The sequence below is a fragment of the Eucalyptus grandis genome, chromosome 4, assembly GCF_016545825.1.
Source record: "Eucalyptus grandis isolate ANBG69807.140 chromosome 4, ASM1654582v1, whole genome shotgun sequence".
NCBI classification, from domain to species: domain Eukaryota; kingdom Viridiplantae; phylum Streptophyta; class Magnoliopsida; order Myrtales; family Myrtaceae; genus Eucalyptus; species Eucalyptus grandis.
Window position 1 is genome coordinate 8570431 of NC_052615.1, and position 24027 is coordinate 8594457.

The 24027-nt window shown below is 40.1% G+C and overlaps 1 protein-coding gene and 1 non-coding gene across 2 annotated transcripts; one reads left to right on the forward strand and one right to left on the reverse strand.

The window, feature by feature from the left end:
* Positions 1 to 4687: 4687 nt before the first annotated feature.
* LOC104440871 (transcription repressor OFP5) lies at positions 4688 to 6288 on the reverse strand. Its single transcript, XM_010053857.3, has one exon. It carries the CDS (start codon positions 5636 to 5638, stop codon positions 4901 to 4903), a length of 738 nt encoding a protein of 245 aa, XP_010052159.2. The 5' UTR covers positions 5639 to 6288; the 3' UTR covers positions 4688 to 4900.
* An 8541-nt stretch (positions 6289 to 14829) lies between these two features.
* Positions 14830 to 17970, forward strand: LOC104440872. Its single transcript, XR_005550220.1, has 4 exons — positions 14830 to 15382; positions 16021 to 16642; positions 16909 to 17424; positions 17618 to 17970. It is a non-coding gene; the product is annotated as an uncharacterized LOC104440872 (transcript).
* Positions 17971 to 24027: the final 6057 nt, after the last annotated feature.

A 24027-nucleotide genomic window follows, 5' to 3' on the forward strand; every position in this document is an offset into this window, starting at 1 on the left:
TAAAAACAATTAGAATTAAAAAAGAAAAAAAAATTAAAAATTAAATCGAATAGAAAAAGGAAAGAAGAAGAAGAAAGGGAATAAGGAAGTGAGGATTTGTAAAGGTGTGAGATAAGATAGATCAAGTGAGGAAAATATTTTCCATTTTTCAAAAGTGGAAAACATTTCCCCTACTTTAGAAGACTTTTTTCCTTTGATGGAAAATATTTTCCCCAAGGAATTCATTTTCCGTGAAACGAACGCCGAAAAATCCAGAAAACGTTTTCCCAAAAATTATTTTTCGCGAAATGAACAGAGCCTTGGTTATCTGCAATTTTATTAACCGATCATCATGGTTTGGAAGCATGTTGATGTACCTGATTTTTGTTTTGTTAACTCCTTCAATAAGGAAATAATATGCGATTAGAAATTTGTTCTTCAGAAGTTAAATGGCCTTTTACTTCAAAAAAATTATACTAAAGAAAAGGGAGGTGGGAATAAAAAAAAGAAGAAGAAGAGGAAGACCCAAAACCCGACCCGACCCGACCCAAATTTTCAATGCGGGTCCAATGTGTTTCGGATCGGTTTGGATCGGGTCATAGTATGTGACCCTTATGATTTGGGTCAAGTCGAGTAACATCAAAACCCGACCCGACCCATTTACACCCCTACTGGCTATCCATGGCCGTCAGCTTCACTCATCTAGATGACACCACTGGCGCTTCAAATTTGGTCATTGATGGCCATCGATGCCAGTTGCGAACCTTGCTTCGCATGGCCAGTGACACTATTGTCTCTCTAGATCTAATCATCCATGGTTGTCTGCACGACTCACTTTGGTGACCTGTTGAGGAGTTGTAAAAGATCTTTATTTTTCTTTTTCTTTTTTCTGTTTTTTTCTCCCCCTTTCTTGTCATATGCCATTTTTTTTTATTGCCTCTATCCATGGATGTCTACAACTTTTAATGCCCTCTCTCTTAAGTCGACCTCTAATGGCGATTATCACTGCAACTCAAGGTCATGTCGCAACCTTTGTGACGAATAGGTATGGCCCAATGTCGACATTAGATCTAGACGCTCGACCTTCACTGCCATTGTGCCTCAGGATCTGGAGGTGACGGCCTTCTATGGCTGCCAAGCTTGACGTTGTGATCGAGATCTCGGAAGTCATAAGAGGAGTCGTCAAACTTGAACCGTTTTAAGTTGGACTATGTCTAGTGTGAAATCGAGCTCGACTAGATTTGGAGGTGGACAAGCTTGAAGCAAGTAAAGGGATGGCACGAGAAAGCAGAGGAGCGAAGGAGAAGAAGAAGGAAAAGAGAAAAAGAAAAAAAGGAAATAAGAAGAAAGAAAAGAAAAAGAAAATAAAAATAATTAAAAATTCAAAGTTATTTAAAACAAACATTAAAAAAATTCGAATTTTTTCTTGGCTAAGATAAGTGTGGAATCATTTTCTAATAAATCCAAACAATGAAAAACATTTTTGATTATACATCACCAACAAAAGGACAAAAAATCATATTCATGAAAAAATGCTTTTCGGGAAATTATTTTCCTTTATTAGTGAGTTTTTCGCGAAACAAATGCACCATTAATATTGATATGAATTTTCTTAGATTGGGTTAAGTTTTAAATTGCTTTGACAATATGGGTCAGGATCACGTATGAGTCGCTATATTTATATTGTATGAAATAGATCAACACATGTTAAATAAGTCAGTTTGGATCAAACAATTTTTGACCTGATCTAGACTCAACTAAATCCACTTATTTGACATGTTTAATGGACGGTGACATTGCTAGCTCTCCACATCTGGCTATCCATGGCCGTCAGCTTCACTCACCTAGATGACACCACTGGCTCTTCAAATTTGGTCATCGATGGCCATCAATGGCCCCATTTGATTGAGCTTTAGGGGATTTTTTTTTTTGGAAAATTGAATACTTTTGGGACTTTGAGCCTTTTGGGGAAATGTGGGCTATTTGACTTTTTATTTTTTTTTGGGTACTTCTTTGATTAATGTTGGTCTTAACAAAACTAAAAGCCCAAAGCAGGTTATCAATATGAAACTATTGAATATTTTTCTCCCTCTCAATGATTCCACCTTTGGTGTGGGTAAACTTGCCCAATACTCCAAAATGTTCTTATTAAAATTTTGTAAATATTGTGTTTGTGGATAAATGCGTGGATTCATAATTCTATTTCATCTAAACTACCACAAATTAATTTTTAAACTACATCTCTCTCATAAACAACACTTCCAAGTATATCCAAAACTTGATTAAGTATATATTAATCGATTTCCTTTATTATATCATTAAATTATTTTCCATTTATTCATAAAACTCAAATATCTTGTAATAATGCAATTTTGCAAAATCTCTTGAATGTTAATTTTTCACAGCCAAAATCCGTCAATTAGAAAAACGATGATTTTTTTTTTTTTTCCGTATATTGAGTAATTGATATCCGATAAGTTCCAGTAACCTCCCAAGGTACACAAGCACGTCCGACTGATATAATTTTGCTAATATTACTATTTTTGGACAGAATAAATAAGAGAATTCTTTATTTATTTATTTATATTTTCTGAGTTTTAACTATACGAATATTACGACACATCTTTTATTCTAGAAAAGGTTTGATCAAAATAATTGTACGTATTGCTATTCCTATCGACCGTGCCCAAGACACATGATCATTACCGGCTCGCATGAACGTCCATGAGAAAATTAAGGGAAATTTTATGAAAATATCGATCTTCCAAAACAAAAAAGAATAATAATAAGATGATTTCAACGCAATCATCCTTAATACGAAGCCATGAAACTTTCCTCTAGTCTCCCAATTAGACTAGCATTACATATATAGTCAACTTCTATTGTTAAAAGAATCTCATTGACTGTGTTTTTGACACACTTATCATGACCAAAAAAAAAAATAAAAGAACTTTAGTAATTTTCTAGCAATGTCCTGTTCATGTGTTATGTGTAATTATAATTTAGAAAATTGGAACGTTACTCGATTAACTTTTCTCAAAAGTATTATTAAAAGAAAAAGCAAGGAGGGTTTGGCTATTTATTCTCGCTCCTGTTCCAGTCAACTTGCCCAGCCCCTAGTTTCGCAGACCCAGCAGCCAAAGCAAGGTATAATAAATGCCTAAGCTAACGCTAATTGAAAATGATGTGCAAGATAGAGTGGGCAAGAACCATGAAATCTCTTTTGCTTTTGGCTTTTGAGTTAGAGCCATCCTTTTTTAGAGGGCTAAGAGAGGAGCTACACGCCACAAAAGCGGATCAAATATGTTTGTAGCTTAGGTTACAATTGATGGCTGTTATTTTCACTGGGTAGGTCTCATTTATTGCATCCTTTTCTGTGGCCGGGGAAGAGGCAGAACCATTTTTATGTAATTTAATTATTTGTGAGTGCTCTTGTCCATGTTTAAAGCATGGGTTTTTTTTTTTAAAAAAAAAGCTAAAATATCTTTAGTTAGTAAAAAATAAATAATATTACGCTTTTACACACTAGGATTATATGGATATGGTAAAATTGACTAGTCTAATATATTTCTATCATTATATGTTCTGTTTTGTTGTGCGTAGTCAACTTAATTTTATTACTTTTATATCAATCATGATATAGATATTCTAAAATGTTTCTCTCAATTCATAATTGTTGTACATAGTCAATTTTCTTGCATTCAGAAATATTGTTTTAATATATGTTGAGATTTCAAAAGATTTTCTTTTCATTTTCACTTTCTTGGCAAATTCCCTAAATTTGTATTTAACAAGAAAATACTCCTTCAAAAATATTTTTTTATTATAATATATAAAGATTTCTTTGGGGGACAGAAGAATTTTTCCCTCAAGCAATGCTCATCATTATGCATACAGGAAAACACTTCTTTTTACAGGCTATCTGTATGTATATAGTAAAAAAAAAATAATAATAGTTTTCTGGTAAGCAAAACTGAGTTTAAAAAAATAATAACCTAGATTGATATTCATAAGTTGTTAAATCAAGGCATGTCAAGAAAGTTATAAACTTAACTGTAACTTAACAACTTCAGCCTATACTTTTATAGTGATTGATTGAAAACTCTAGATAAGCAAGTCTAACGTCACTAGATTGGATTATATGGATCATACTTCATATATCAAATGCAAGCACTCTTTCTTTGTCTAAATCAAGATAACTAAGTGATGTTAAAATTCGGTTATCATCATCAATCCGAACATATATGGACTGAACTTATGATAGGGTCTCAAAAAACTCTCGAATCCGGAGTGCTCTTGAAAGAGTCGGGCTGGCTCTGAACTTACATGCCTATGACTTCGTTATTCTTATGAACATTACTCCATGAGATGTCCAGTTCACTATTATTCAAGCATTTAACTTCCTCTTCAAGATCCCAAATTTAGGAGCTTAAAAGAAGAGGAGGGAACAAAAGAAGTAAAGAGGAAAGCCCCAAAAGTCAAGTGGGCATACTTTTTTGTGGGCACTTGTCCCTTCCAATCGTTCTCTCTCTTTTTCGCCATGACCCATTTGAATTCTCTCCCTTTTTGCTCTCAAGAGAATGTGATGAGTAGTAGTACCTCATACAAACTTACCAATCGAGCACGGCATCGTGGCTTCGCATGAAAAGGTGCGTACTTTTCATCGCAGGTCATCGATCAAGAGAAACTTGATGATTGAGTCGTGGAATTTCTATCGAAATATTGTCGTTCGATCTGTCTTTCGTTCTAATTTAGTAAAGGAGAACGCCCGAACCTTTTCAGTGATGATTTCATCGAGTATACATACATAGTATCAGCCGACCTTATCTCGCTGTAAAGTTAACCTAGTTGATCGTATAGAAGCAAAAATAAACTCTAAACCATACCACCATCCGTGCTCTCTCTCTCTCTCTGCAATTATTCACCAGCCAAAGCAAGCCTGGTTCAGCTCGAACCAGACCTGCCTGAACACCTTGATGATGAGCTCATGATGCTCGTCCGAATTCAGCGTCAAGTAGCAAGCCAAGAGCTCCTCCATGTCCTCCGTCCGCCGGATCCGCCTCTCGACGATCATCTCCATCATCGACTCCCGGAAGTCTCTCTGCGGGTGGTACGAGCACTTCACCACCGCGTACCTCTCCAATCTGTTGGCCTTGGCGACGTCAGCCTCGCCGCCCTTCTTCGCCGTCTTCATCCTCGCCCTCGCCGACTTCGAGCTCGCCTTCTTCGCGTCCTCGACCGGGGACCGCGGCCTGCGCACCTCGATCCTGGCGGCTCTCGGGGAATGAACTCGGACCCGGCTGCGCCGGGGTTGCTCCCTTCTGCTTATGTAGAGGGATTTCCTCTGTTTCTCTCTGCTCGTGCTGTCGCCCTCGCTTGTTTCCTCCGGTTTCTGCATCTCTGGAATCGATGTCAAAGGAAATTCACCGTCTCCAACCGATTTTCGCAACGAGGCCGAATACTTGGACGGAACGCGGTCCTGATTCTTCGCTTCCAAGACCTTTCCATCGCTCCTAATTCCGTGTTTGTGTTCCCTTTTGACCTTCCTCCTCCTTGGAGTCTTCAGCTCTGCTTCTCCATCTGCGCTCTCTACTTTTATCTCGGGCATGCTCCTCGATCTCCACCGACTCTCTCTCCTCCTCCTGATACCCGACACCATCTCTTCGAAATTTCCGGCGTCCTCGTCCCCGTCCGATCTGCACCAAATCGGTCCGCGCGTATCTCCGCTGAAGTCCCCTTCCTCGTCGAACGTCCTCTCCCCTCTGAAGGACAGCCTCCAGAAACCACCGTCGCCTTCCAGGAGCCGACCCTCTTCTTCCCCCTCGACCCCGCTCCGCTTCGGAGTCGAAACCACCTCCTCCGACGGCGAATTGTAATGCCTCGTCGCCGCGGGGCTCGAGCTCCCGGCCCCAGAGCACGGTGGTGGCGACCGTGGCGTCGGTCGGCGCGATGTACCCCGATCTTGCTGAGCCTCAAGAGCCAGGACGAGAGCAGGGAAGGGCGGGGCGACGAGGCCGAGGCGGCGCCGGAGAAGGGCTTGGTCCTTCGCCTGGCTCTCGATCTGCCCAGCTTCATAATTCGGGGGCGGAAAGCTCTGCTCTGTGAGCCTTTGAGGGTGAGCAGGATGGAGCAGTTTGCAGGGGAGGAAGAAACAGAGGAGGTGGATGGCGATGGTGAAGTGATGGGAGTGGGAGGAGGAGGAGTTAGGGAGGACGGTTAGGGGGGGGGAGGACGTGGGATCGAGTGTCGGGTTTTTAGTGATGAGAGAGAGGGAGTTGCTCTTCCTTTTTCAAAAGAAAGGCCCGCCATATATCTTGTGACCACTTTCTCTTTCTTTCCCTCTTTCTCTCGCTTTTTATGTACTAGGAAAAAGATAGGGGAGAAAACTCTCTCTCTCTCTCTCTCTCTCTCTATGCATGTATGCATATGCTCTTATAGCTAGTCACATTATAAAGGTATGGATTGTATATACGTCCCGCATGTCTGAACAAATTTATATAAGAGATAAAAGCGAAATATATCCCGCCTTTATATTTTCGAAATTGAAATTACTTTGATGTTACACCCGTGGCCCTATGTCTTTGCCTTAATCATGTTAGGAAAAGTCGGTCTTCACAGCTTATTGTGGGTGAGGAGTAGCTTGATGTTTGTGCCGTGGCTATAGGTTTTAAATGAGTTTTGAATGCCAAGGTAGTATGATAACATTTCTTATTAATTATATAAAAGGAAAAGAGATTGTACATACCATATGCATACCAAGTAAATTAATATTCTGGTTATTAATATTCCAAAAGTTTGGACTTAAATGTGTGTGTGGAGCATTGGCAAATTGTAAATCACACACGATAGATGTTTGGTTTTAAGCTATTGATGTAACCCACAACTATTTTCTTTAGGCTAGCCTGTCATCCTAGCTACATCGAGATTTAAGTGGGGAGCTCTCAAGGTCAATGATACACTTAAGCTCAGGCCCCTATTTGGTAAAGTAACAAAACTTTCCTAAGATCGAGAATAGATTAGAGAATCGAACTTGTGACTTCACACTTGCAAATTTCTAGACCATCACCCATTGACTTGACTTACGACCACTATGACGATGAACATGCAGTCACTCAACCATCTTCCTTACAAAAAAAATAGCAATGTCGACAATTGGAGGAGATAGATACGCAGTATCTCTTTCAACTTACAAGAGAAAACATTGTTTGACTATTAGTATTTTAAACGACATACTTTTTGGCATTAGCATATAGTTTATGGCCACCACAATTGACATTTCATCCACATTGGAACTTAAAGATCGGCGAGGGTGATCCTGGTGGTCCCCGGCGGGGTCGATTTCTCAGCCTCAAATCGGCTTTTCTGGCTGTTCTCTGGCCTCGATGTGTTCCATGTCGTACCATTGTTTTTCGCAAAATGGAACTATAAGTCCATGCATTCAGAGGTAGAGCCCCCATTGTCGAGGAACACTAGCAACAAGTGTCGCACAACAATAATGTGACACGATGCTCATTAATTTCCTTTTTGTTATAGTACAATAATATGGTGTCGTAATCACGTGCATCTTATCATAATCTTTATATAAGGTATCGCACGATTTGAATCTCAGAATAAATTAGAATCGAGGGGTGACTCCTTTTTTTGTTTGATCCAATGGCTATCGGGTCTATAGAAGCCCCCGTCTTTCGCTTTTCTTTTCCATTTTTATTATTCGATGTCTTATTTCTACCACTTTTTCTCTTAATCGAAACAACCTGGTTAGTGAAAATGAGAGAGAAAAAAGGAATCAACGAAAGTTTCTTTGGGAGCTTACTGGCCTTGGATGCTCGGAAAGAAAAAACTCTACTCTTTTCTTGTCCCAAAGATATCCATCTTGGAAATGGAATTAATTAAAGGAAGGGAATGCCGACAAACATATACGGGGGTGAATTTGTCTTCTCGGGCAATTCGATTCGGTCGACTGTTTTCGACATGAGGTTTGGAGCCAGAGCCTCACGCCATGGAAGGAATGTCTTGTTTTCAAATTAGCTTAAAATAGTAATTAAAGATGTAAATGTTACATCCAACTTAGGTTAAATGTGTCTTGATCGAAATATGGCCCCTTTTTTATGATCTTTTGAGCATCCCAACGCACTTAAAATTTTCATGATGTATAGTTAAATATTTATTTTTTGATCCAATGGCCATCTACGTACCAAGAAATGATTATATAGGAATTGCAAAACTAAAGCAATGCATTAATACTAGGAAAAGTGCAAAAAAAGTCCTAAACCTTTTGCCTTTGTGCCAATTTAGTCATAAACCTTTTTTCGGTGCCAAATACAGTCATAAACCTTTTTAAGTTGTGCCAATTCAATCCTTTCCGGCAATTTTGATCCGATTTTGCTGACTAGACGCCGGGGCGACGTGGCTCGATCGGCGCCGACGTGGACAATTTTTAATAATATTTTTTTTTTAAAATATTTTTTATTTTTTTTTTTTTTTTTTTTTTTTTTTCCTCCAGCCGGTCATGCTGACCCGCGACCGGCCGAGGCGATCGCCGGCGAGGGCGAGCCTTGCCCATGGCCGCCTCGCCGGATCCGGCCATGGGCGATGGGCAAGGCTCGCCGCCGGATTTGGCGAGGTCGAGCCTCGCCGCCCGCCCGACCTCGCCAGAATCCGGGCCATGGGCGAGGCTCGCCCTCGCCGCCCGCCCATGGCCGACGAGGGGCCGGCGAGGCTCGACCTCGCCAGATCCGGTGAGGGCGAGCCTCGCCCATGGCCGCCGCGCCGCATCGGCCCTATGTGAGGCTTGACCTCGCCGAGATCCGGCGAGGTCGAGCCTCGCCCATGGCCGCCTCGCCGGATCCGGCCATGGGCGATGGGCGAGGCTCGCCTCGCCGGCCCTCGCCCGACCTCGCTAGATCGGCCATGGGCGAGGCTCGCCCTCGCCAGCCTCGCCCATGGCCGCCATGGGCGAGGTGGCGGCCATGGGCGAGGCTCACCCTCGCCCGCCTCGCCGGATCCGGCGAGGCGAGCCCTCGCCCATGGCCATGGCCGGCGAGGCTCGCCGCCTCGCCCATGGCCTCGCCCATGGCTGATCGAGGCTTGACTCGCCCTCGCCCCGCCCATGGCCGATCCGGCGCGAGGTTGGCCTCGCCTCGCCCGGCGGTCGCTTCCTCGCCGATCACTGGACCTCGACCGGGCCGGAGGAAAAATAAATTAATTAAAAAAATAAAAAAATTATTAAAAGTATTTGAAAAATATTATTAAAAAATATTAAAATATTATTAAAAATTGTCCACGTCGGCACCGATCATGCCACGTCGCCGGGGCAAGGTCCAAATCAGCAAAATCCGGCTAAAATTGGCCTAAATGACTGAATTGACACAAATTAAAAAGGTTTAGGACCGAATTGGCATCAAAAAGGTTTATGACTAAATTGGCACAAAGGCAAAAGGTTTAGGACTTTTTTGGCACTTTTTCCCATTAATACCTATGTAAAATTGAAAATGATGGTACCTAAGGACTTCGGAAAGCAATGCATTAATACCTATGTAAAATTGAAAATGATAGTACCTAAGGGGGATCCCATTTTCTAGGGTTTTACAACAATGTCAATGTGACACTTTTGCAGATGTGACAATCCTCTTGTACTTCGGGATGACTCTGCCCATGCTTCCATCTCCAGACCAGAGGAGTCCATTCGAATCGATGGGAAAAAAGGAATACTCTCTTTAGAGCCATACTCTGTCGGTAGCTTCATTTGAAAAGGCAATAGCCCGGCTGATTCGGATCGAATTAGGGTCCGAAAGTCGGATCGACATCTAAAGTATCGTTCGAGCCTACCCATCACATAAAGCATTTTGAAAAATTCATGCAACGGCCGGGCAAAAGATAGCAAGCCAAGCTTTTTCATGTAAGGGTATTGTCCAAAATCTGTTCACTCATCTTTCAGTGACGGGCTTGGGCCGACCTTCTACCTATTCATCTACCTCTAGTTTCTTCCCCACTTATGTGTAGGCCTTTTTTTGCATTTAATTTGCACTTAATGACATCTATTATTTGCTGAGAAAAGGGCACATCCGTTTTCAATCGTTTTCTAGTGTCATATGCTTATCCCATCTATAATTAGGAGTTGGCCAAGTTTAGCCAGGCAAGTAGCCGTAGGCTGCCGCCCCCATCCTGATCGCCCATATTATTTTTATTTCCATGTTTTGAATGTTCAATTGCAATGTGGAAAGCAAGGTTGGTTTTTGGACAAACAAGCAGCCACCCTCACCGCCCTGACAGCCCCCGCCGACCATCACCGGTCCCCGCCCTTGCGGCCGGGTGGATCTCTCTCTCTCTCTTTCCATCTTTAATGTCCAACTCCATCTCCAAGTCATGCGCTTGCCACTCCATCTAGAAGCGCATGCATTGCCGAGCCTCATGCCGTCAATGACACATGAATGGGTTGACGAAGAGAAATAAGATAACATTCGCAAACAATATCAATTGTAACTTGTATTTGAGACATAAGGAACACTTGCAATTCTTTTTTGTTGGAAAAAAAAGCAGAAAAAGAAACTATAATGCGGGAAATGGTATACACATATGGATTGAAAAGAGAAAAAAGCCAAATGGATATTTCTGTCTTTATGACAACGAGATAGCTCAGTAAATAAAATAAAATGAAAATTTTAAACTGAAAGGATAGATGAATGTTTAATTTTTCTTTTGCATCAACACACCACTTGGTGAAGCTAGAAATTTGATCGGGGAGGAAAGAAGGGGAAATTTGGAACACAAGTAATTTATTTTGTTTAATTAATCTTTTTCATTAATGGATGCATTAAATGACGATAAAAAAATGCAGAAAAATAGGAAAATGTAGAGATAGATTTCTGAACCAAAATAGACTAATAAGATCAATGTTTAACTTTTTGATCTCAAGATGATTCAAATTTCCATATAACGATGAAAATTTATAGCATTAATACAAATCAGGTCTGTCGTCTCTAGTAAATAGTGAGATTTCATTATCACGACCCTAAAAAAGCTTACTGATTTTTATTAAATTCACTTCAAGTGTAATCAAAATATTTATTGTTAGATTGTTGACATGTATAAGAAACTCGACCTATAGCTGTGTATGCAAATTGAAACAAGAAGTCTAAGTGTACATAGATTGTAAGTGTAAAAACATGCTAAGTTTATAGTTCGAGAAGTTTAACTGTAAATCTCTTCCACGAATTACAATATCTTTTGCTCTGAATAATCTCGACTCTTGATGGCCACTATTTATCGAAATTAAATGAATAGAGTAGAGCTACAATTATTTTTATTATTATTGTCGTCGTACTATTGCTATTATTATTCCTTTGCCCAAGAGCTACAATTAATTGGGTATATAATAATGCCTGCACAACAACTGAGTAATTTTCTGTCTAGTGGAGCACAAATATTGTGCGACAATCACTGACTAATTAATGTCCAAAAGGCGATTTTTCCTTTTTTACTATCATTATTCACTCGTAGCCTTAAAATCCATGCTATATCTTTCTAATAGGGGAAATAAAGAAAAAGATCAAGTAGGCTTTTCATTTATTTTCCGCAGGAATGCCTTACAAATTGAGGAAAGATGTTGTCTGACGATATGTATAATGAGTCTATATGTTCCATTTCTCCGATTTCAAACTTTTAATCAAGTGATGGAGCTGGGATTCAGGTTAAGGTGGAGAATTTTCAACAAGGAAATATCAAGTGAAAATAAAATTTATGCGCAGCAGAGAATAAGGAAGTTAAAAAATATAAATCTCGATTTGGAATTTAGCAAATCTTTCTTAGAACTTTTCTATAAGAACCTAAACAAGTATTTGGACAAGAAAAATATTTTTCTCTTGATGACTATAGATCAATAGCTATATATAACCTTTATAATTATGTCTAACAGGAAATTTTCAACTAACATATTCAATTAATAATTACTTCATCCGCATTAACATAGTGCCTTTTAAGAATAGAACCCGAATAAGATAGATTGCCATAAGTACACTGGCTTGTTATTTATCAAAAAAAAAATCGTGGTTTTTCCAAGAAAAATACTAAGAATACAAAGAAATGGTGGGGTTATTCACACTCCCATTTGGGCTAAAATGCTCAATTTTTAGTTAACTCTCCGAAATATCATCTCTCTTCGATTCAAGAAAACTAACCTTATTTCTACAGTCTCTTTCATCAATGTTACAAAAATAGATGAAATCTTGTCATTATCTTCATTATATTCGTGTCGGCTATGCACTTCATCTTTATAATTTCAAAAATATTTCAACATGATTAAAAAGACTGCCTTAATAAAATAAAAGAAGAAGAAGAAGAAATTGTGTCACTTTACTGTATCGGGTCGGGCACATGTTTCTTTTTGTAAATGTGTATCTTCTCCAATTCATGTAAGAAATTGCTGGTTCTAATGTGCATAGATCCATACTGTGTTTACCACTTTGTCTGCGTGTGGTTATTGTTGCAATTTTTAGCCAACTAGAATTCCACGTTAAAAAACCAAACTTACTCAATTTTCCCCTTTTTAGTAATTCAATATTTTCTGAACACACTCTGAGTTCTTGAAATCTTGAATCTAACTCCAGTATCAAGACATTTTCTCGTTCAGCTCATTTTCCCGATATCATAACATTACATTATGTCTTGAATTTAAATAGAGTAGCTGTCGCTATGAACTTATATTTAGTAGGGGTTGTGTTTGAAACTTGCTAGTAACGATCTCATTTTATTAAGAGAAATGAATTTCACAATTCAATGAATGTCCTCCCGATATTAGACTTGATTCGACCCAAATATGTCTCCACCCCTTGGGTAAACTTACGGATTTCCCTGTGTTAGGTGATAAATTGACTTAATCTCTACTATATTAGGCAAACCAGAGAATCTCAATATCAAGTCATCAGATTTTTAATTTTTCTAATCCAGTTTTTAACTCGAACATTTTATAGCTTTTCTAATGAAGTTCCTTTGGCTCCAAATCCAGTTTTTGTAATTAATATATCCATCAAAACCGGCAAAAGTCCGATCGAAAATTGTCATTTTGGCCCTGGCTTACTGCTTAATGCGTTGGACTAAAACTAGAGATTTCCCAATACTAATGTTGCACTTAATTTTTCCTCAATAAAACTCTTGCTGATTCCAATAAATAAGTAAGCTCACTTAACTGGATCAGCCGGATGGATTTGATTAGAAAATTTATGCAAGTTCAAGAATTGAATCACACAAATTAAAAATTTTGAGGGCTTTCATTAGGAAAAAAGTAGATAAAGTTCAGAGATCAAAAGTCACTTCTCCTTCCCATTTCATCCAAGGTAAACTAGTCACCCTTGGGGTCTATAATTTTCCCCAATTTGATTGGTCCATGATTAAATAAGAAAATAGCATTAGCTAATTAGATTAAAGTAAATCCAAAGCATCTTTCAACCTTAAAAATCTTTACCTAAAAGCGTCAATATTCAGTCTGCCTAATACGAATGAATAACGACGGCCTATGGCACTACTAAACAAAATAGATGAAATGGTAATTCAGAGATTTGAGGAATCACCTTGAACTATCTCAACTCCTCCTACATTATGATTTTTATCCATTTTTTATATACACCGACATAACTGAAAAGAAGAAATCTTCTGATTGATGTAAAGTCATAGATCATGAACTATAAATTAGCACATCCTCGTCAATTACTACTGTCATCACTCCAAATGATTGAACAATTTTTCATAATTTGATAAACAAATCTTTACCCAATTTATAAAATATAAACATACATACATATGGGAAAAATTATCCAATCAATCCCAATTCTATTATATGAATGTCAATTTAGTCTTAAAATTTTCAACTTTACTAAGTTAGTCTTAAATATTTTCATAAAATTTAAATGTAATTTTTCTTGTCAATTTTCACTAGATATCACAAACGTGAGGACCCAATTGTTTCCAACCATCCAACATGGCACACCGCCGCGAATCAATCGAGAGGACTATATTGGAATTTCACGTAGAAATTTAGGACTAGACTTCAAAAATTGAAAAAAATTAAGACTAAATTGAAATTTGTATAAAAAGTTTAGGACAAATTGAATAATTTTCCATCCATATTGTAAAGAAGCAATTAAAAAAAATCCTTACAGAGTTAAAAAAAAATTCGTGGAATATGAATATATATATTCATATTTTTATACTTTTGAGAAACTTGTAGGTATAGATTTGGAATATGGAATCGTCCCTAACACTCTTTGACCAACCAGCACGGCCCAAGTTTAGTGCAACTAACGATGACATGGAAATGAAGAATGATTGCATTCCAACTGGAGTAAAATAGAAACATCATGGAGGCATCACTTTGACTGAAAGAAACCCCCAGAGAGTCGGAATACTACTCTCTCAGACAATCTTGCATAATAAATATGTATTTGCCTATTTCATCTAGGACTTATTATTTCTTCAATAATTAGCTTGATTAAATATATAGGCAGTGCATTTTATGAGTTCATTGTTTTTCATATAATCTCATCTTTAAAATCTTGACTCGAAATAGTAGTTTCAAATTTCGACCCATTCTTGCACGTGGATTTTTCTGTAAGTACTTGTGCATAGCACACACTCTTTGTTTTCGAATTATAGGCGTCACGATTTCTATAGAATAACATGTTTTGCATATTTTAGGAATTTTTTAATGAAGAAAGCAAGATGAGAGAGATCTCCTCGCCTTGGGGGAAAGGATAGATATATGCTTTGCCCTTTTCCTACCTCACAAGAAAGTTTGGTTGATTGAAAGAGAGCTAAAGATATCAATTTGCCACCCAAATGCACCAAACCACAATAATCAAAATAAAGAGAAAAAGAAGAAAAAGCAATTGTATAAAATATGCATGTCTAGAACGACTTCAGATCTTCTACCTCTTGGGGAACTGAAAAAGCAATGCTTTTTAAGAGAAGAAAAGATAATGTTCCATGCATACACAAAGTTGAATTCCCAAGAGAAAGACTGTCCTTTGGTCGAGATTCCTAGCTAGTCTTCTATTCCATTTACAAAAGAGCCCGCCCATGCTTATAAAGAAGATCAGATACATACATATAGAAGCTCTGCTCTTCTGCTTGGGCTTGTCTGTCTGTCCCTCCCTTCCTTGTTAAATGGCTGAGCAGGGGAGGCCGAGCTCCTTGCTCATTCTGATTTTTCTGGTCTACCTTTCATCTGTGAGCGCCGATACGACGGAGTATGTGACGGCAGTTGGCGACCCAGGAATGAGGCGCGATGCGCTGAGGCTGGCAATAGAGTCATGGAACCAATGCAATGAGGTTGGCGAGGAAGCTCCTCGCATGGGAAGCCCGAGAGCTGCTGATTGCTTTGACATTTACCGAGCCATTCCTAAGAGAAATGGTCAGTCTCTCGTTTTTCTGTTTCAGTTTCATTTTCATCTCCTTCTTCATTGATGGGAATCCTGTTTTGCGATCCTCTGCTGATCTTCTGGTATGTGTCCTTGGTTCACTTTGCTCATTATATCCTGAGCCAAGCAGCTTTAGTCATATGTATAAGTATTTGTCTGTCGATTTTCGCGGTTATTAAAACGTGTTTTGCTTTGTTCTTTAATGTGACATTTTGTTCTGGTGTGTGAACGAAAACGACTCCTACATTTGGTCTGTATCTCCACTTGTGTTCAAATGCAAAGAGTAGGAAAATGTTCTCTAAAAGTAACTTGCAAGGGAAGCACAGTTATGCAAGCCCTTGGTCAATGACATTAATAATCTTCTGGATTTGTATTACTCCATCTGATGTCGGCCTAAAGAAAGTCATTCTCAGATTTGGTAGTGCGTCATCTAAATGCAGCGCTATCAATTCACTTCCTGGATTTTAGCACAATGTAATTCATCAGTGCAATTGATGAGTATTGCTAATCTCTCATTCTTCATCTATGACAAATTTCTTGTTCTGCTTTCACTATCTTTTTCTCTCTTGATATGAGCGGCCATAGTTCAATTCTTGACGGCATTTGCCAATTGCACCTCATTTTGATACAGAAAAAAATTGCTCCTTGTGCAAATTGCTGCCCTACATACTGGTCCACAGGATCACGGAGTTAGACAACAGGCTCGCAGTCGGAGACCCTTTCCGGGACTCCATGCCGAAGCCCTGTTAAATCCAAACCTCTACGCCGCACTCAAGGAGCTCTACTTGGGCGCAAAATGCCAGGTCGAGGACACCCCAAACCCGTGGCAGTTCTGGATGATCATGCTCAAGAATGGCAACATGGATACGTTCGCCTCCAGGTGCCCAAAAAATGGCCACAAGGTTGGACCGTTCGGCCCCGACACCGCCTTCCCTTGCTTCGGCAAGGGATGCATGAACCACCCGCTGATGTATCATGACTACACAACTTTGCAAGGCCCTAATTTGACTACTCTTAAGGGAAGGTTTCATGGGTCATGGGACTTGGATGCTGTTTTCATTGGCAATGGTAATAATAATTCATACTATTCTGTGACGTGGGAGAAGGAAATTGGGAAGGGCAAGAGTTGGGTATTTCACCATGTCTTGAGGACTTCAAAGAGGTATCCATGGCTGATGCTTTACCTCAGATCAGATGCCACCAGCGGTCTCTCTGGTGGGTATCACTACCCTACCAGAGGAATGTCCAAAATTGTGAGCACCTCCTTTTTCCTTCCATTTCAAGTCATATCATAAGGAAAGAATTGAGATTTCATTTGGTGCTCCTAGTACTGTTGTTGCAATTTTAATTTCTTTACGGTGTTAGGAGAAACCGAATTCAAGCATAGCCCGTTTGATGAACCGTCTCAATCATGTCCTTCTGGTGCAAGTCATGTTAGAAGCAAAAAAGATTCTTAATTGACCAACTTTAGCTTGCACTCAAACCAAACTCATTATAATGTTTTCATTACGCTACACAGATCCCAGAATCACCAAACTTCAAAGTGAGGTTCACCCTGAATGTGCTCCAAGGTGGGGGCCCCAACAGCCAATTCTACCTGATTGACATTGGAAGCTGTTGGAAGAACAATGGCCAGCCGTGCAATGGGGACGTGACCTCTGATGTCACCAGGTACAGTGAGATGATCCTGAACCCCAACACCAGCGCCTGGTGCCACCCGGACAACCTCGGTGTGTGTCCCCCTTACCACACCTTCCGGAACGGAACCCAGGTCCACCGCAACGACACTGCTCGGTTCCCCTATGCCGCGTACCACCTGCACTGCTCACCTGGGAACGCCGAGCACCTTGAGGAGCCCTACAGCTTGTGTGACCCTTACAGTAACCCCCAGGCCCAGGAGATCCTGCAGATTCTGCCGCACCCCGTGTGGGCAGAGTACGGGTACCCGACGAGGCAAGGGGAGGGTTGGATTGGAGACCCTAGGACATGGGAATTGGATGTCGGGAGGTTGTCTCATTCACTTTATTTTTACCAGGTTGGAATTTTTTTGCTCAAATACATCTTTCTCCATTTATACAAATATAGACCTGATCATGAGCTTGACAGTTCGTTGGGTCTACCCAAATTTCCCTGAGCCAACAAGGCCCTAGGACGAGGAAATATACATTCTCGCCTATCTTTTTCTCTTTTTAGCTTCAATATGTGACACAGGCAAATGATTATTGCAGGATCCAGGGACACCAAGTGCTAGGAGGCAATGGATGTCTGTAGATTTGGGGACTGAAATATTCAAAGATCCCGATCAGGTTGCCGAATGGACCGTTAGTGATTTAGATATTATTGTGCCCAAGAAGATGGTCACAACATAGCCTGCATTCGCTTCCCTTTTTTTTCTTTTTTCAGAGGGAGGAAAATTGAAGGGAACAGAGAGAGTTTCAACCCAAAGGGTTGTGCAACATTGAGGAAAACCAGGCCAAACGAAAGAAACTCCGGGGTTGCGAGTGAGTTTTGTTTTCCTCCTATTTAATGAAGCAAACAGCGAATGCACGGCTCGTTCCAAGCATCGAACTTGGTTTCTTAATTCACTAATCACGTGAATCCGGGTGCGGATTAGTCCGACAGCTTCTTGGTAGGGGTGCGGGACAAGATACTAGGAATCTTTAGTCACTAAAGAATCTGTGGCTAATGCAAGAAAGTTTGTTCTAACAAATCTGTCTGAATTTGCCTTGTCAGTTTTCATTGACATTAGTTTACTCCCTCTGGTTTACAAATCCTTCTCAGTCCGTCCTCTTTGCCAGGAATTCCATCGCAGAGTTGATGACGATCGACTCTTATGTTCCAATGCGGGTGGGGGCAAACTTTCCTAATTACAGCGCCTTGTCTCGATCACAGCCGACTCAATTTAATTGGTCAAACCATGATTTGCCGGAAAATGCTGACCGGACAAGACATGATTGAACTTCTGTCAAATTCAAAAATGAAATAGGCAGGGATTTAGGGGGTGAACCAAGGCAGATTTGCCTAGTGAGCAAACTGAAACAAATGAACATGGAAGAGAAACAAGAGTGTCTGCCTTGAGGACACATAATTAGGGGTGATTGGTTCTCAATCCAGGTCCAGTTTCACTTAGGAATTGGGAACCCGACCAAGAGGACCGGTTCCCATTTTTTGGGACCATGCATTGAATCGAACGGTCCTAGGACTGGAAACCAGCCACTTAGCAAAAAAATTTAATTTAAAAAAAATAATACTAAAATTATTGCAATTTTAGGGTTTATTACTATTTTTAAGAAATTTAAAAATATATAATTTTTTTTTAAAAAAAGTCCATCTGGTCTAGTCCAGTTCCTTCCTAGAACCAAGAACCGAACCAAAAATCACCGGTTCCATTTTTATGGAACTAGAAATTGGATCAATGCTTTTAGCAATCGGATCAAACTAGCTAATCCGAACGGTCCAACATGCTCCCCCTTAAGCATAATCTTAGTTCCAATCTTCAGCCTCACCAGTCAATCCACGGAGGTTTTGATGCCCATTTACAACGCTGGACTTACCCAAAAGCCATTTCCAGAAAGCCCACACACCATTTTTGTGTACTGAGATATTGAATCTGCTAAAAAACAATGCTAACTAGGCCCATATAGTGTTTTTCCTTTGAGGATCTTCTACAGAATAGGAGTGTTCAGAGCTGTTTTCTTTTGGAGTACAAGAGGAAAATATATACTAAAAAGTCCTAAGTAAACTCTAATTAACATATAAAATCCAAAATCAATGGGAAAAAGAAAAAGAATAGTCTGAAAATACGTAGATAAAGAGGTTTGGAAATATAAAAAACCACATCCCCGAACCATGAAAATCATGAATTTTGTGACCAACTGTTCCTCAATTTGGACACAATATATTCTCCGATCGAGCCTTTTCAGACTTGTGATCGGGCCTCATTTCTTCTCCTGGATCAAAAGTTTGAGCATGTTTACTAAATTGCACGGTTCGAGCTTGACCTTTCGAGATATCTATTCATTCGAGTCTTTACATTAAAAAAGATTGGCTCAATCAGAACCGGCGGTTTCTAATTCCTCTGCAAATTTTTCTTGTTTCGTTAAGCAAAGTTAAAATGCAAATTCTATTCTTCAGGAACAAAAGAAGGAGTCGGACCTCTATATTCAAGAAGTCCGCATGAAATAGAGGCGGTCGACCCATTCAAGATGATGGGTCAAAATTCACATTAACTGTAATTTGGGGAGAGGCCCAGTCAAGAATTCTAGACGATTTGGCCACAAATGAAAATGAATTTCAAATTAGAATTTTAGGGGCTTCAATGACCAAAATGATAGTAGAGTTGTTCCTTTGACTAAGAATTGGCAAAGACAGGGGCTAACATAAAAAACTTTCCTAATGAAAATGCTTGATCAATTACATACAGTATCTTTTATGGCGTATGTAATTGATCAAGTAGCTTTTATGGCGTATGTAAACTTTCCTCAAATTCACATTAACTGTAATTTGGGGAGAGGCCCAGTCAAGAATTCTAGACGATTTGGCCAAAAATGAAAATGGATTTGAAATTAGAATTTTAGGGTCTTCATTGACCAAAATGGTAGTAGAGTTGTTCCTTTGACTAAGAATTGGCAAAGATAGGGGCTAACATAAGAAACTTTCCTAATGAAAATGCTTGATTAATTACATTATCTAAAACTAGATGCACTAGAAGTCCTACAGATTGTTGTTAAAGTGTAATTTAGTCTCCCCGTTAGTTTGTCGAATTTGACTAACAAAAAATTTAAACGTTACATTTTTTGAATTTTTTAATATATATGGCGTCAATGTGGTGCTAACTAAAAGAAATGGGAAAATATTTATAAAAAAAAAAAATTGGTCTTACTCGTCTTTTTATGTACATGCATGTGCGGTGTTCATTGGGATCAAACCACGATTGTAGTATTCTCCGACCCTATCATCCAATCCCCTTACCAACAGGGTCACATGCCTGTTGGCAAAAAAGAAAGCCAAAGGGAAAATGTCACAAATGGTCCCTCTATCTTTTGCCGATGTGCGATTTCGTCACGAGCTTTCGATCGGGGCTCATTTGGTCCCGAATTATTGATAAATGTCAATTTAGTCGGACTTTTGATCGGTCGACTTTGATCCTTAAACTATTCATAAATGTCCGATTTAGTCCTTCGTTACTGTTTTTCCTTTTTTTAATTTTTTAAAATTTTTTAATTTTTTTAATTTTTTTGCTTTTTCTCCCTTCCCTCCGCCGGAGCCGGCGGAGGGAAGCCGGCGTCGGGCGAGGCCGTCCTCGCCGGACGCAGGCGAGGGCGGCCTCGCCGCTGTCGGGCGAGGGGCTCCCTCGCAGATCTGGCGAGGAGCTCCTCGCAGATCCGGCAAGGGCTCCCCTCGCCGGCGTCGGGCGAGGGAGCACCTCGCCAGATCTGGCGAGGGCCGTCCTCGCCGGACGCAAGCGAGGGCGGCCCTCGCCGCTGTCGGGCAAGGGAGCCCTCGCCCGACGCCGGGGTGCTCCTCGCCGGCGTCGAGCGAGGGGCCCCTCGCCAGCGTCGGGCGAGGGGCTCCCTCGCAGATCTGGCGAGGGAGCCCTCGCAGATCTGGCAAGGGGCTCCTCGCCGGCGTCAGGCGAGGGAGCACCTCGCTAGATCTGGCGAGGGCCGCCCTCGCCCGACGTCGGCGAGGGAAGCTCCTCGCCAGATCTGCGAGGGAGCCCCTCGCCGGCGTCGGGCGAGGGAGCCCCTCGCTCGACGCCGGCGAGGGAGCACCCCGGCGTCGGGCGAGGGGCTCCCTCTCTGCGAGGGAGCCCCTCGCCCGACACCGGCGAGGGTCGCCCTCGCCTGCATCCGGCGAGGACGGCCCTCGCCCGACGCCGGCGAGGGCGACCCTCGCCGGACGCCAGCTTTCCCTCCGCCGGAACCGGCGGAGGGAAGGAGAAAAAAAAAAATTTTAAAATTTTAAAAAATTTAACAAAATTTTAAAAAAATGAAAAACAGTAACGAAGGACTAAATCGGACATTTATGAATAGTTCAAGACCAAATCGAGCCGATCAAAAGTTCATACTAAATTGACATTTATCAATAGTTCGATCAAATTGAGCCAATCGAAAGCTCAGGGGCGAAATCGCACATCGTTAAAAGATAGGACTATTTGTGACATTTTCCCAAGATTAAAAAAAGAAAAAAAACACAAACAAAACGACAAAAGTGCAGATTGAGGGCTGGTGGAGGGCTGGCTCGCAATCCCTATCCCCCGCCCCCACCCACGAGAGCCTGCCATTGCATAGTGGTGGCGCCACCACCGCTTATTGGTCTTCGTTGCAATCTTCATTATAAAAAAAATGGCCATTAGAAAGAGGAAAGTAATAAAAAAAAATTAACTTATTATTTTTATTTTTATTTATAAAGTAAGAATATATTGAGTTTTAACCAAATTTATACAAAATGTCCTAAGACTAAAAACGTACACTCATTACTGACAGACTAGTCAAAACGAGTGGAAGAGTGCCGACAAAAAAACAAAAATTAAGTTATTTTTCGTTAGTCAAATTACATATAACTAACAAATGAACTTGATTGTACCAATCTGATAAAACTAGGATTTAATTTGCAATTTTTGAAAAGCTTTGGATTCGATTATACTTCCACGATAAGTTTTAAGACATTAGATATATCTATCTATACTATCTAATATGATGTAGCAATCTTTGTCAAAGGGCTAAATGCAATGCTATATTTTGAACGGATTTTACAAGGCTACAAATTCGACATTTATGATACTATTATAGGGCATTTGATAACATTTTTGTTTTCTTTTACTTAGGTCGAGCCGCACCTAGCCATCATCGAGGTCTAGCAACCAACTAGAGGAGGAAGAAGAAGGAATAAAAAGAAAAGAAAATGACATTGTTTCAGAAATTGTTCTCGGGAACAAAAACTAGTAAATCATTTTTATTTATTATTGTTCGCTCTAAATCTATTCCCCGGCCACTAATATATTCTAAAGAAGACAAAAATTAATTTATGTTACTAAACGGATTTCTGTTCTTTTTCTGTTACAAGAAAAAAATAACAAAAAAAAATAGAAAAATGGGATAATTACCAAATATACTATTACTATTGCAATATTAGAGACTAAGTTTTAGATTTTTAACAAAAAAAAAATAGAAAAATGGGATAATTACCAAACATACTCTTACTATTGCAATATTAGAGACTAAGTTTTAGATTATGTATACAAAATGCAATCGACCTTTTCAACCCTTTTAATGATACAATAGAAGTTTTAACTTCCTTCTTTTGTTTAATAATTAAGTAGTGTCTGGATCAGCTTCCACGCACTTCAAATCCTCGACAAGTCCATCTCTCTAGGAGTCTTTAAGGGCGTGCTCCTACACGTTGCAGCATTCATGGTTTGACTCTTGGAGTGCTTCTACTGAGACTCGAACTTAATACCACGAGAGAAAGAGCAAACTCCCTTGCATTTGAGTGAGCACCTTGTTGGTAAAGTGCTGTTGTTTCAATTGCATATCCTTATCCCCTACCGATTTTTCCAGGCCTCTTTGTGTAGCACTAAACAATTAACAAATGGTAGTTCTTTTTTCCCACCTTTCCTGCCAGATTTCAAGTTGAGAAAGAGAAATTCAAGGAGTATTCAAAGATAAGAAACACAACTTCCACTATTTTCCCTTCATGAAGACGATTTTGTGGTCAAGCATAAGGAAGCACCAACTTCCACTTTCTCTACGACAGCCTCTTGCATTATTTGATCACGAAACTTCCTTGCTCTTTCCTCTATCTGATCATGCTCGTTGTCTCTCACACGAACCCCAAAAAAAAAAAAAAAAAAAAATCATTAACTAGGGTTTTTCGTTGTCATCTATCTTCTTGTCTCCCCTCTGCTTATTAGCCTAGAAAATCGTGAAATCATCGACCATCTTTCATGTCTCTATCAAATTACCTAAAACGCCCGAAGAATAGTTAAGTTCTCATCAATTCAACTTTGTGCGGCATGAACTTAGAAGAAAGTGAACCTGCATCCACCTTACCCCATATTATTTTTTCCATATTTCTACTATTCCATCAAAGTGCTGGGTCCCCTAGAGAGCTAAAAAAACTATTTTTGAGGGTATATGAATTTCCATGGAAACAAATGTCCAATGCCTACAGGTTCCTCAGCCCTACCAAGGGCATAAAGAATCACCAATCTTCTCACCTAATTCTGATGTCTCAATAGCAGTTTGGGACCCCATCACAATCAAGTTGGGCAGTCTTGATCATATCCAAAATTAATTTCTTGGCACTCAGTCTCTTTAAACCACCCCCCCCAACCCATTTTCCTCAATTTTAAAACTGCAAATACTACAATTCAACCATAGTGCATGAAATCCCAGATGGGATGGAGATTGTTATGCACTATTAGTGATCAAACAAGAATCATGCATTCTTTTCCCCTTCTTAATCATGTCCAGCCATCATGACATCCAACTAGTTAAGTTCCCCACTTGGGATGAGCTCTCAATTTGCCAAGTTATTGGTCCACGTATCATCACAAGATTGTCAATTTATAACATTATCCAATGATGTGTTAGGTGTGTGGATCGATAGTGATTCCACTTCTATTTTTTTCTTC